At 47.9% G+C, this 12946-nt stretch overlaps 1 protein-coding gene across 2 annotated transcripts in view; it reads left to right on the top strand.

Moving 5' to 3' along the window:
• Hmgxb3 (HMG-box containing 3) overlaps positions 1-12902 on the top strand; it is a 47003-nt gene extending 34101 nt beyond the window's left edge. For both annotated transcript variants that reach the window (XM_031365794.1, XM_031365795.1), the window contains 7 exons: positions 2247-2378; positions 3158-3342; positions 6812-7031; positions 8062-8195; positions 8845-8961; positions 10399-10608; positions 11584-12902. In XM_031365794.1, coding sequence (XP_031221654.1) covers positions 2247-2378; positions 3158-3342; positions 6812-7031; positions 8062-8195; positions 8845-8961; positions 10399-10608; positions 11584-12039 — 1454 coding nt within the window. In that variant the 3' untranslated portion in view covers positions 12040-12902. The remainder of the gene's footprint in view (positions 1-2246; positions 2379-3157; positions 3343-6811; positions 7032-8061; positions 8196-8844; positions 8962-10398; positions 10609-11583) is intronic.
• Positions 12903-12946: the final 44 nt, after the last annotated feature.

The raw sequence follows: 12946 nt of genomic DNA, 5'->3' as shown, positions 1-12946 counted from the left end.
AAACCAAAGTGATCTTGCCTGAGAAGAACACTTGCCAGGAGTCTTCTGTCCTTCAGATGTATTCATTGTCTACAGCACGTCAGGATTTAGAACAGTGTTAGCATTCTAGTTTCTCTGAAGAGAGGGAGAGCACGCTCGCGCTATCCTAACAGTTTATTGTGGACGCCTTCCTCTGCCAGTAGATAGAGAGACAACTTCTTTGAAAAGGATGCCGGGGGCTCTGCTTCACTGTCTTCTTATCATGGAAGAGTTAATGCATGTCTCTCTGTCTTCTGGAGACATGAATTCTCAAAATGGAGTTGCTGTATTTCAGCCGCCCTTTATTCATCATGTTAAATATAGACTGCTTTTCCTTTTCCTCTTTTCTAGGCTCGCTTTCTCTGGTTCTCTCGTACTCTTTCCCTGCAGCTCCTACCAAACATATGGTTGCTTTCCCACTCTGTGGCTGGCTGACCTCCATGACAGCTCAATTGGGGCGGTGGCTTCTGTCACCCCTACATTCTCCTATGGGCAGCTGCTGAGATTTGCAGCTTCCTGCCCTGGGGTTTTTCTTTTAATGCACAAATAAAATTGTCTTTGAACCTCAAAAAAACAAACAACAACAAAATCCATGCACCAATCGCAGTAGTGAGTGTGAATCCTGAATTGACATACAGAATTTGTACTGGGGATTAAAATACAACTTATTCTTTGTCTTTAGAACCTTACATTTCCTTATTTTGAATTCCTGCTAAGTCTTAGATTGCCAGCTAGTATTTAATATTATTTTGTGATCTTAACCATTTTCTATTCCCATTTTTTCCCCCGTATTCTTTATGTAAGCTAGTGTTCAGGTGTGTGTGTATATGTGTGTGTGTGTGTGTGTAGGCTAGTGTTCAGGGGTGTGTGTGTGTGTGTGTGTGCGTGATTAAAATCTGTTTAAATTTACATAGAGTACCCAGCACTTGGGAGGCAAAAGGTAGATCACTGTGATTTCTGAGCCAGCCTGGTCTACATAGCGAGTTCCAGGACAGCTATAACCACATTAACCCTGTCTCAAGAAATTAAAAAAGAAAAGAAAACAAATAAAAGAATTCCTTTGTCGTATTTTCCGTGAGTTCTGCCAGGCGTGCTGAATCTTGAGGCAGTTGAGCCTCTTGTTGTCACTGAACTCACCTCGTGTAGTAGCTGTTTAACTTTCATTCCTGTGGTGCCCTTCACGCAGAGCAAACATAATCTATAATGTAAATAGAGCATAGTACATAGTCCCCTATAGTACATGGTCCCCTATAGTACATAGTCCCCTATAGTACATGGTCCCCTATAGTACATGGTCCCCTATAGTACATGGTCCCCTATAGTGCACGGTCCCCTATAGTGCACGGTCCCCTATAGTGCACGGTCCCCTATAGTACACGGTCCCCTATAGTACACGGTCCCCTATAGTACATGGTCCCCTGAACCTGGCTCCCGTGTTTTAGTGTGCATCAGTGTGTGCCTTTTTATCAGTGACTGATTTCCTACCTGCTGAAGGATGTTTGATTGCTACCACGGTCTGGCAATTACAAATAGAGGTGCTATAAACATTTTACAGATTGTGTGTGAGAATATATTTGCATTCTTCTAAGGAAGTACATGACAGTCCAAATGGTAGATGTATGTTTAGTATGATAGTGACTACCAAGCCATTTTCCAAAGTGACTTTCCCTTCCATCACAGTGTGAGAGTTCTGGTTGGGTTTTTTGTTTTGTTTGTTTTGTTTGTTTTGTGTTTCGGATGGACAGAGCTTTGCTATTGTGGTTTCAGCCTTTACCCTTGTGCCCAGGAAGGCCCTCCTTACCCTGTGGCCTCCTTGTCTGGAACATGTGCTCATTTGTTTATGTCACGTTTGTGCCTTGTGTTGTGTATAAATGACCCTGACTTGACTGCATTTAAATTCACCTGAGTTTTTATCTCCAGAGTGATCCCCGTGCAGGGGTCAGGAGGCACCCTGACACCCTTAGTGTGATTGTGTGAGAGCTGGGAAGAGCAAGCCAGAGACAGAGAGCCCTTTCTTGTTTTGATATTGGGATAAAGTAAAATCATGCTATGCAGTGTTTCACTCAATAGTGGCTTATGCAGAACTTCATAGCAGAGCAGTTAGGTGCACTCCCTTTTCTAAACTGTACTGCTCTGTTCCGACTGGCTGTAACTTACCCTCTGTAGTAGACGTTCATTTGTTTGCACTGTCAGCGCTACAGTGATCCCTTTGCTTATGTTAACTGCAGGTCTCTTCAATGTGGGGAATAAGTTGCTAGTCAGCCTGGACTTACTTTTCGCCATCCGTAACCAGATTAAGCTGGGAGAGGACCCCAGAGTGTCTGTCAGTCTTGTACTGAAGTCTGTGCAGGAACAAACAGGTAAAGGCCTTGCCTCTTTTCCAGGTCAGTCCTGAGTGCTCTGAGGACTCAGTGGTATGCTGTAGCCAAGTCATTTGGAGTGAGAGTCTGGTATTTTGAAAAGGAGCTAGCCCTGTGTTTCGAGTAACACAGTCTTCGTTCAGAATTTTATAAATGCTGCATTGACTTTGGAAAATGTTTTTATGTGTACAGGGGCCTTTATCAAGAACTCACAACTGACTTAGAATCATGCCCTTTGGTCCTAGATAAACTTGGCTTTGTAGCCTGTTAGTCAGACTCACTCTGATGTCTCTCAGTTCCAAGACTCTCTTGGAGACCCATGTGTAGGGACCATATCCTTTCCTACCCAGGAAGTCTTCCATCTGCAGTCCTTCTGCTTGTTATTCACCTGTCCCATTTCTACAGCTCCAGTTCTATGCTTTGTCTCAGGTAGGACAAATGAGACAGCCTCGTGGAATCCAGTTTGAGGCTTGGCTCTGCCACCTGGTGGCAGTGTGGTTTTGAGCATTCGTTCTGTGTATCTAGTCATAAAAGACGACAGTACTGGCTCCTGGTTCAAAAAGAATTAAAGTCACGTAAGAATTAGCTGGGTAGTATATTCAAAGCCCCCAATCCTGACAGTTAGTACCTAGACGGTGTTAGTTCAAGGTAGCTGCCCTCCGATTGGAGTTGCCCATGGGCTTGCTACCAGAATCCTTGTAGATTGCTGTCCTTGCTGGGTACTGGCTACTCCTAGTGTTTTTAGGGTCTTTTTCTGTGACCTCTTGCTGTCCTTCCAGAGAAGACACTGACCTCAGAGGAGCTGAGCCAGCTGCAGGAGCTGTTGTGCAATGGTTATTGGGCCTTTGAGTGTCTCACTGTTCGTGACTACAATGACATGATCTGTGGGATATGTGGTGTGGCCCCCAAAGTGGAAATGGCTCAGAGGAATGAAGAGAACGTGCTGGCACTGAAGAGTGTGGAGGTAAGTCCCTCTCAGCCACGATAGCCACTTTCAAAACTGTCACTTGGACAGCTCCTTTAGGCTGCATGCTATCCCAAGGACAGATGGCTCCAGTCCTGTCCTGTGAGGCCAGTGGCCTTTTCCTCCTACAGCCCAGCATTTGATTTGAGAAACATCAGAGAGAAGCACAGTTTGGTGGTTTCTCTGTTTTGTTTCATTTGGGGTTTTGTTTGTTGGTTGGTTTTTGGTTTTGGAGACATGGTTTCTCTTTGTAACAGCCTGGCTGTCTGAAAATCACTTTGCAGACAAGGCTACCCCCAAACTCACAGAGATCCACCTGCCTCTGTCTCCCAAGTGCTGAGATTGAAGGTATGTGCTGCCACACCAGGTTATGTTCTCCCTGTCTCTCCATTCCACACACACACACTTTTTGTGATGCTGGAATTTGTGATGCATGCTAAGCAAACACATTACCTGAAGAATTAATACCCCTAGGCCTTGTTTGTTTCCTTCCCTAAGAATTGAACCAGGAACAGTATAGGTGTTAAACAGGTCATAATGATGCAAGGAGTAATGAACTGTGTGAGGTTTAAGGGTGTGGGGGTGAACCCTACCTCTATAGGGCAACATAGCTCTTTAAGGACAGGTACAGAATGAAATGAAGAAGGTGCTAGGCAAGTAATGTGAGCTGGTACTGGTTCTGAAGCACAGTTCACACTAGATGGTTTTGTAGGTTGTGATAAAAGTCCAAGGTACTTGTGATCCCTGTTGTAAAAGGAGAACAGACAACAGATAGCTGTCTCTTGCTTTCAAAGCAAGATCAAGGACTGGAGAGGTGATTCCACAGTTAAGAGGACTTGATGCTCTTGCAGAGAACCTGGGTTCATTTCCCAGTGCCCACACCAGGCAGCTCACAGTCACTATAACTCTAGTGCCTGTTCTGGCCTCTGACGCACCTTACACCCCTAAGTGCACACACAAAAATAAATACATCTTTCTTTAATATCAGACATTTTTAATAGAAGAAACTGGAGCTCACTATACATAAAAATATAGATGCCTAAGTCTTTTGTTTGTCTGTCTGTTTGTTTTCTCGAGACAGGGTTTGTCTGTGTAGCCCTGGCTGTCCTGGAACTCACTCTGTAGACCAGGCTGGCCTCAACTCAGAAATCTGCCTGCCTCTGCCTCCCAAGTGCTAGGATTAAAGGTGTGCGCCACCACTGCCCAGATGCCTAAGTCTTGAATAAAATAATAGTGCATCAGGTCTAACAACAAATAGAGTGATAATATACCCTGGCCGAATTTACTATCAGGGAGCAGAGTTACTTAAACATAAATACATATATATCAGTGTTTTTGCTGGTTAGATAGCTCAGTAGTTAAAAGCACTTGCTGTCAAGCTTGGTGATCTGAGTTACATCCCTGAGATGGTACCAACATGGTGGAAGGAGGAAGCCAACTGCCACGAGAAGTCCTCTAATCTCCACATTCTGTATGCAGGCATGCGTGCTTGCGTGTGCATGTGCGTGTGCGTGAGTGATCCTATGATGGCTTACCTTTGACTACAGCAAGGTCATATGTTACTTGTGCTGGTCACTAGATTGGATTTAGAATCACCATGGACACAAACCTCGGCATGTCTGGAAGGCATTTCCAAGGCAGATCTACTGTCGTAGAAACACCCCCTAGCCGGGCCGTGCACGCGGGAGAGGGAACCCAAGCACCAGCAGTCACCCGCTTCCTCACTGCAGGGGCAGCTCCCCAGCCACCGCAGGATTCTGCCACAGCAGCAAGAATAGTGACTAACGCACTGGTATTACCTTGACGTGAGGTTTCTGTCTCTCATTCCACCATAGTAACTAGAGGGGTGGCTCATGAAGTGATAGGTGCAGCGCTGGTGAATAGCCCTCGTGGGTTTGTCATGAACATGTAAACATATCAGTGTTTCTTCTTGGTTGGTTTTGTTTGTTCATATTCCTGTCTTAGCCTTCTGAGCAGGCATAGCTCATACTTGCACATATTCTTATCATATGCTGATTTCTGTTCAAAGGATGGAATGCATAGATCTTGCTTCATTACTTCAACAAATACATGCCAGCAGCAGCCTAAGGAAGGAAGGGTTGCTTTTGTCTCACAGTTGAGAGTATGCCTCATACAGGTTGAAAAGTGGCCTAACATTTATATTTCGGTGCTCGAGATTGATGCAGGACCACGTATGTGCTGAGCCAGTTCTCCACTGCTGAGCAGCACCTGCCCTGCAGCTAGTGAGAGGCCAAAGCCACACTTGGAGGACCCTGGAAGGTGCCCGTTTCGTCCAACAGCACAGCACATTTTTTTTTAAAGATTTATTTTATTTATTTTTACATGTATGAGTACACTGTAACTGTACAGATGGCTGTGAGCTATTATGTGTGTGGCTGTTGGGAATTGAACTCAGGACCTCTGCCGGCCCCACTCACTCCAGCCCTGCTCGCTCCAGCGAAATACACTGTATCTGTCTTCAGACGCACCATAAGAGGGCGTCAGATCTCATTACGGGTGGTTGTGAGCCACCATGTGGTTGCTGGGAAGAGCAGTCAGAGCTCTTACCTGCTGAGCCATCTTGCCAGCTCCGCCCAGCACATATTTTAAAATTGGAATGACACAGAGATTAGTAAAGAGCCCTTGCACAGGATGACATGCCAGTTCAAGCAAAAAATAAACTGCTTGTAAGAAAAGTAGCACAGGCCTGAAACTCAGTGGTGGATTGCCTATTGTGTGAGGCCTTATAGTTGGTGTCCGCGGGGACTACAGAGAAAAGGAAACTGGTTAAGGTAAATGCTGGGCGCCTATAGTGGTTAAGTCTTCGCTCCATGAAGGGAGGTAAGAACTGAGTGCTGTCGATGTCCTGGAGAGCCTGAAGAAAGGAATCACAAGGCCTTGGCACACCGTGGCGTTCTCCTAAGCAGACTTCTGTTATTCTTGGCGGCTAGATATAGGAACTGAGGATGTGGTTTGAGAATTAAACCTAGGTCAACATTCTGTTTCCTTCTCCTCCTCTTTTTTTAATTATGTGGAACTGAGTCTTGTGTAGGTATGTGTAGGTGAGTGCAGGGGCCTTTGGAGGTCTGAGGCTTTGGAGTCTCTGGAGATGGAGTTACAGGTGGTTGTGAGCCACCTGATGTTGTCTGGGAACCAAACTCTTCAGTAAGAGCAGAAAATGCTTTTAGCCACAGACCATGCCGTGAACAGAGCTGTAGTAGCAAGGGGCTTATTACTATTGGGTACTGCAGTGTAAGAGGAGGAAGAGGTAGCTTGGTGTTGAATTGTCAAATTCAGGGGTATCGAGGCAGTACGTAGCTGTCAGCTTCTTTGTCTCCCAGAGTCTTGATTTCCTGGTGAGTCAGAAAGATCATACTGTATTGTTACTAATCTGTGGATCATACACCTTGCCTGTTTTTTATCTTTGTTTTGTTTTTTCTTTGCCTTCTTTATTTTGACCACATTGTAGTTTACCTGGCCTGAATTCTTGGGCTCCAGTGAGGTGAACGTAGAGGACTTTTGGACCACAATGGAGACGGAAGTGATCGAGCAGGTTGCATTCCCTGCGAGCATCCCCATCACCAAGTTCGATGCCTCTGTTATTGCTCCCTTCTTCCCACCACTTATGAGAGGAGCTGTGGTTGTCAACACTGAGAAAGACAAAAACCTGGATGTGCAGCCAGTACCTGGTAAGAGCATCGGGTGGCTATTAGGTATTAAGAGGATGGCTCAGTCAAGGACTGTGTCTAGGCTGTGGCAAGGTGAGGTAGTGCACACCTTTAATCCCAGCACTCAGGAGACAGAGGCAGGTGGATCTCTGAGTTCAAGGCCAGCCAGCCAGGACTATGTGATAAACCCTGTCTCCAAAAATGATAGGAAGAAATACTCTTTACATTATGGCCCAAAATGATACCTACATTCCAGCATGTGTCACATCTGTAGGTAGAAACTGGGACAAATCAGTAGTTTTCCTATACAAATATAATCACATCTTGAAATACAAAAAAAGTATTATATTACTTTGTTCGGTGTTCTGTGTGGTAGCTGGCTATAAACATTGTTTCTTAGTGTTAGATAATGGTGCTGCTCTCCCTCACTTCAGCTTCTTCACTTCTGAGCGCTGCCCTGTAGCTAGGTCAGGAGCATAGTATACGGAGAACATTTCTTTAATGACAGCACTGGGCCTCAGTGATCAAGAACATTTGCAGCTCTTGCAGAGGAACCGAGTTCAGTGCCAAGCACCCACGTGGTGGCTCATAATCACTTGTGACTCCAGTTCCAAGGGATCTGGTGCCCTTTTCTGACCTCCGTAGGCACCCATCATGTATATGGTGCATGTGCATATAACGTGCACTCACAGATAAAGATAAGTGTAAAGTAATAGGTCCTCTTCCTCTTGTTGCTACAAACATCTGAAACCTCTGAGCTCTTGGTTCTGAAAACAGACTGTGGGTTAAAGGTGAGTTATTGTGGGGTCTTAGCAGTGACTGTCTCTGGTACCAAATATAGGTGTTTCAGGGGCATGATCTAGTGAGAGCCTTCAGATATCAGTGAAGTGTGCATGTACACACACACACACACACACCTATGTGCTTCTGCTCCTTGCCTGCCACCTTACACGTCTCACCTCCCTGTTCTCGGTGTCAAGCATGAAGAACTAGCCATGGTGTCAGGTTGCTGTCAGCAGCGCATCCCATCAGCAACTATTCTGTGTTTCAGGCAATGGCAGTGCCTTGGTGAGACTGCTGCAGGAAGGGACCTGCAAGCTTGAGGAACTTGGCTCCTATGGTGGGGAGGAACTACAGTACCTTCTGGAGCAGTGCGACATCCCCTTTGGCCCAGAAGACTCGAGGGTGAGTGTTGGGAGTGGAGACTAGGGCTTTGGGAGCAGGCGGTGATTTGTTTTTGGTATAGGATGTAAACCCCATATGATTGGGCATGTGTATTGGATCAGGGTTCTGGAAGTCAGGAAACCAAAATCCAGCAGCAGCCACATGGTGTCTGAGGCCTTGACCTGGGCTTGGGTTTCCAGTACTGGTTCTTCCTTACTCTGTATGGCGGTAAATCACATTTATAAAATCCAAACAACTGAGAACTCACAGAGCTCTTATAAAGGGACACTTTACACAGAGACTGGTTTTAGGCTCATAAAAATGATTGTTGTGCATGTAGACTGTATGCTGTGTGTGTGTGTGTGTGTAGAGTTTATCCATACTTCACTTGCTTTCTCTGCTATTGAAATGAAAACATGCTTCCTTCAAATTCAGATTCAAATGGTAACTCCACTTGGAACGTTTTTCTGGCTTTTTTACAAAAAGGGCAAGGCCAGGGTCAGGCAGCTTTCTTTGGAGCCTCCTGATGTTTACCTGTACCTAGAGGAAGGGGCTGGTGAAGCCCTAAGGCCTAGCAGTTGATTCCTTTGCTTTGGGTTTAGAGGGTCGTTTGATACAGGGTACCTTAGCATTTGTGCCTGTATTTTATTAACCTTTTCCTTCTCTCCAGGATCAGCTCTGCTTCTCCTTATTGGCCCTCTATGAATCTGTACAGAATGGAGCCAGAGCTAGACTGCCCCCAGCTCACTTCACAGGGGGTAAAATCTACAAAGTGTGCCCCCATCAGGTAAGACAGTGGCGTGAGGGGAGCACTGGCGACTGTTAGTGTTGAATCTGAGTGGTCCCTTTGAGACTGGGACTGTGTCACTGTGCAACCTGGGGAATCGTTGCGGGCTGGAGAGGAGGCCTGGTAATTCAGTAGGATGTGTTAAACAACCTGCTGCTGCATGCTGGCCCCGAGTTGCCTAAGTGTGCAGTGGTAAACGGCAGAGAGGTCGTTTTTCTCTAGTTGACCTCCTATTGTCATGGAGGAAAAAGTTACCACAGCTTGTGACGATAGCTCTAGAGGAACCGAAGAACTGAGGTAGAAAGTGGTGTGGACCTGCCGTCTTTAGGCAGCCAGGAAAGGCCAAGGCCTGGGGACAGAGGAAGAGGAGACGAAAGCCAAAGGAGGAATGGCTCCCGAGACTATTCTGAAGATGGTCAGAGACCTTTAGAATGGAGCTGAATGAAAAACAGGGAGGTAAAGTCACTGCAGATACAAAACTGTGGCATAGGCTGTGTAATAGGTGGCAGAATAGGCCGAGGAAGGTACCAGAATGGAAACCCCAGTTCACAGTGCTGTGAGAGCCAGGCTGAGCTGGCTGGAAAAAGAGGCTGAGGCAGCCATTCACTGGAACCAAGCTGAGGGGGAGGGGTTGGGGGTGGGAGGCTTTAACACTTACTCTGTGACAGATCAGCACCCGCTCAGGATGTGGTGCTGTGTGCCCAATGTCACCTTCTGAGAAGCAGTGGACAGTCCAGGGATTCAAGTACTGTCTTGGGCCTGTAACAGGGAGCATTTCACATAGAGTTGACAGATGGGTGGGGTCAAGCACAGCTCTCCAGTATACCCAGATCCATCCAGCAGTGGGCGACAGGACGGATTGGTGGATATCCTTGTTTGTGCGGCCCATTGAGGTCTGGTGGGAGCCTTGCTCAGAATACTGGTAATTCAGTCCAGAGGCCCTAAGCCTTGTGCTCACATTGCCAGGATGGTTGATAGGGTTATATGGAGCAGGGTTTAGAGATGTTCGGAGGTGCTGGTCCTAGGTCTTCTCAGGACAAGGATGAGCTGGTGACTTCTTCAAAGGATGTAAGTAGGAGGGGAGGGCCATCTCAGTGGCTAAAGGCCCTTGTCAGGCAAACCTAACAACCTCAGTTAATCCCAGGATCTACTGTGAAAGGAGAGAACAGACTCCTGAAAAGGCATCCCTTGCCTTACACGTGTGTGTGTGTGTGTGTGTGTGTGTGTGTGTGCGTGTGCGTGCGTGCGCGCGCGCGCGCGCGCGCGCACACATACACAGTAACAATCAGCTCTTTTTTAAAAAGAGAAGGATCAAATGTCATGGGTCCTGGCTTCCATCACCAGGCTGATCCTCCTTGAAAGAGGTGAATGAGGGCCTCTCTCAGCTGCCCGCATGCTGGTTCCTTAATGCTAAATGATGCCCTCCATCTCCCGCAGGTGGTCTGTGGTTCCAAGTATCTTGTTCGAGGTGAAAGTGCCCGTGACCATGTGGATCTGCTTGCCTCTTCCCGCCACTGGCCACCTGTCTATGTGGTAGATATGGCCACACCAGTGGCCCTATGTGCTGACCTCTGCTACCCAGAGCTGACTAGCCAGATGTGGGGGAAGAACCAGGGCTGTTTCTCTAACCCTACAGAGCCAGTTGTGGTAAGTCACCTAAAGAGACCTCTGTCCCTGGGAACTGTCTCTAGCAGCCTTTTTTCCATCAGCAGTTGATGCACCAGTGTGTTCTGCAGACACTATACTAACTGACCACAGTACAAGGCCATAGTGTATCATTTAGTATGCTTGGGTGTTCCAAACCCAGGTGCCGTGTGTGAAAACAGGCTGCTTTCCAGAGAATCCAGAAAAGTGTCACCTCTAGGAGCCATCGTACACACTGAAGGGCACTGTTAATTCCTGAGTCATATTCAACTGTGCGTGTGCCCCAGGGCATGCCTGTTGAGATGTAGATACAGTGGTCTTAGAAAGCAGTGACTCTGCATCCAGAACTGTGTTAAGGGAGGTGGTTCTGAGGTTAAGTACTGACCATCTCTGGCCCCCTCCTTTCACTAGGAAAGGAAAATAAGACCCAGGGAAAGAACTAGACCTGGTGAGGGTCACACAACTGCTAAGTCATAGAGTCCTGTATTTGTGTCTTGGTGCAGTGTACGAGGAGGTGCATGTGCACTCAAGGCCTGCCTTTGGCCTTGACTAGAAGAGGCATTAGAACCGATACTAGAGAGAGGAGTCATAGAGGAAATGAGTGCCTCTACCCAGGTACATTATGGGAGGTAAAGGCTTGGGTCTAGACATTCTCATTCCCTGGGCTCTCATGCTCTTAGAAATGTGGTAGAGACCCAAAAAAAAGTGTCTGAAGTGTCCCTCAGAGCCACTTCCTCCCATTCCTCTGGTGCTCAAATTGTCCAGGTGCAATGATGATGTAGCTCCTGAAGCAATCCAGCGTCTGTGCTGGGATGACCAGTTTCCTGTGCCTGTTCTTACTGAAGAAATGGGCACACAGGAGACACAGTGTACACGGCCTTTAGGATTTAAACAGGGCTGCCTGACTCCTGGCTTCTCTCTGGCAAGGTTCTCCCTCAGTTGTCCCTCTTACAGAGCAGCTTCTCTTCTCTCTTGTAGAGTGTGTCCTGCCCTGAACTCTTGGACCAGCATTATTCTGTGGATGTGGCAGAGGCTGAAAACTCTGTCCAGCATCCAGTCACCAAGACAGTGACACGACGTATTGTCCATGCAAACACAAAGCCAGATCCCAGTGACCCCAGTGCTGGCCACCGTTCCTTATCACTGTGCCCTGAGCTGGCACCCTATGCCTCTACCACGGACAGCAAACTCAGCAGTGTCCGCCAGCGGCCCATCGCCTTTGATAACGCCACCCACTATTACCTCTACAACCGCCTCATGGACTTCCTCACCAGCCGGGAGATTGTCAACAGGCAGATCCATGACATCGTGCAGAGCTGCCAGCCTGGCGAGGTGGTCATTCGGGACACCCTCTATCGCCTTGGGGTTGCTCAGATCAAGACAGAGACCCAGGAAGATGGAGAGGAAGAGGAAGTAGCCTCGGTGGTGGAATAAGCCAGGCTTTTATGTACAGGGCCTGCATCATCTCTCTCAAGCCATAATCTGGCCCTTGCCCAAGGCAGTCCTATTGAGGAGACCTGCAGTCCTCTGTAGGGGGGGCCCTGACTGCTGGAACTGACCAAAGAGCTTCCATTTCATGAGCACAGTGGGGCCCTCAACCTCTGGGCTCTGGAGAGGTGCTGGGAAACCTCTACTTGGCCTGAGAGAGCACACAGGGGCTGGGGGGCATGATACTTTTAAAGATCAGATGCTGATGGAAAGGCTGGGGCCTGGCTGCCCAGACCCACCACCACCTGGGGTCCTGCACCAGGTGGGTGGCCATTGAGCTAAGCTGTCCTGTGGGGAGGAGCCTGGCTCCTTTCCTGTGGGCTTCCTGGCCTGCCTTTGACTAGGGCCTTGCTGGCTTGTTCACTCTTGGGGTCCCTTTGGGCCCTTCATTCCCCCTAGAGGAGGGGTGCACTCTTTTCTTCCAGCTCTCCCTGTTCCCACACTGTGGGGCAGCCGAGGAAAAGGAGCAGCTCCTCCAGGACTCCCCTCTACCCTGGGTTTGGGGGAGGAGAATCCTTCCTCCTTTCTCTGGCCACTGCTGCTGTACCCTACATCCTCTGGGCCCTCAGACCCTCACCACAGAGGGGATGTGGCCCGTGGTTGTGACATAGCTGACAAGCAGTAGGAAAACTCCCTTCTGTGAAGGGGAAGCAGGCAGCAACGTGGGCTCGGCTGCCGCGCTTTGCTTAGGGCCCGGGATTGGCCTAGTGCTATCTAATTTATTGAGAGGGTGGCATAGGTGGCTCTCCCTCTCGTTCTTCCCCCGACAAGAATAAAGTTTATTAAATTATCTGGTTTTGATGAAGCAAGAGCCTGTTCGGTGCTCACTGTGTCCCTTGGCTCTGAAAGCAGG

Source organism: Mastomys coucha, unplaced genomic scaffold (genome assembly GCF_008632895.1).
Source record: "Mastomys coucha isolate ucsf_1 unplaced genomic scaffold, UCSF_Mcou_1 pScaffold13, whole genome shotgun sequence".
Classification (NCBI taxonomy): domain Eukaryota; kingdom Metazoa; phylum Chordata; class Mammalia; order Rodentia; family Muridae; genus Mastomys; species Mastomys coucha.
This window is presented reverse-complemented; position numbering and strand designations above follow the sequence as displayed.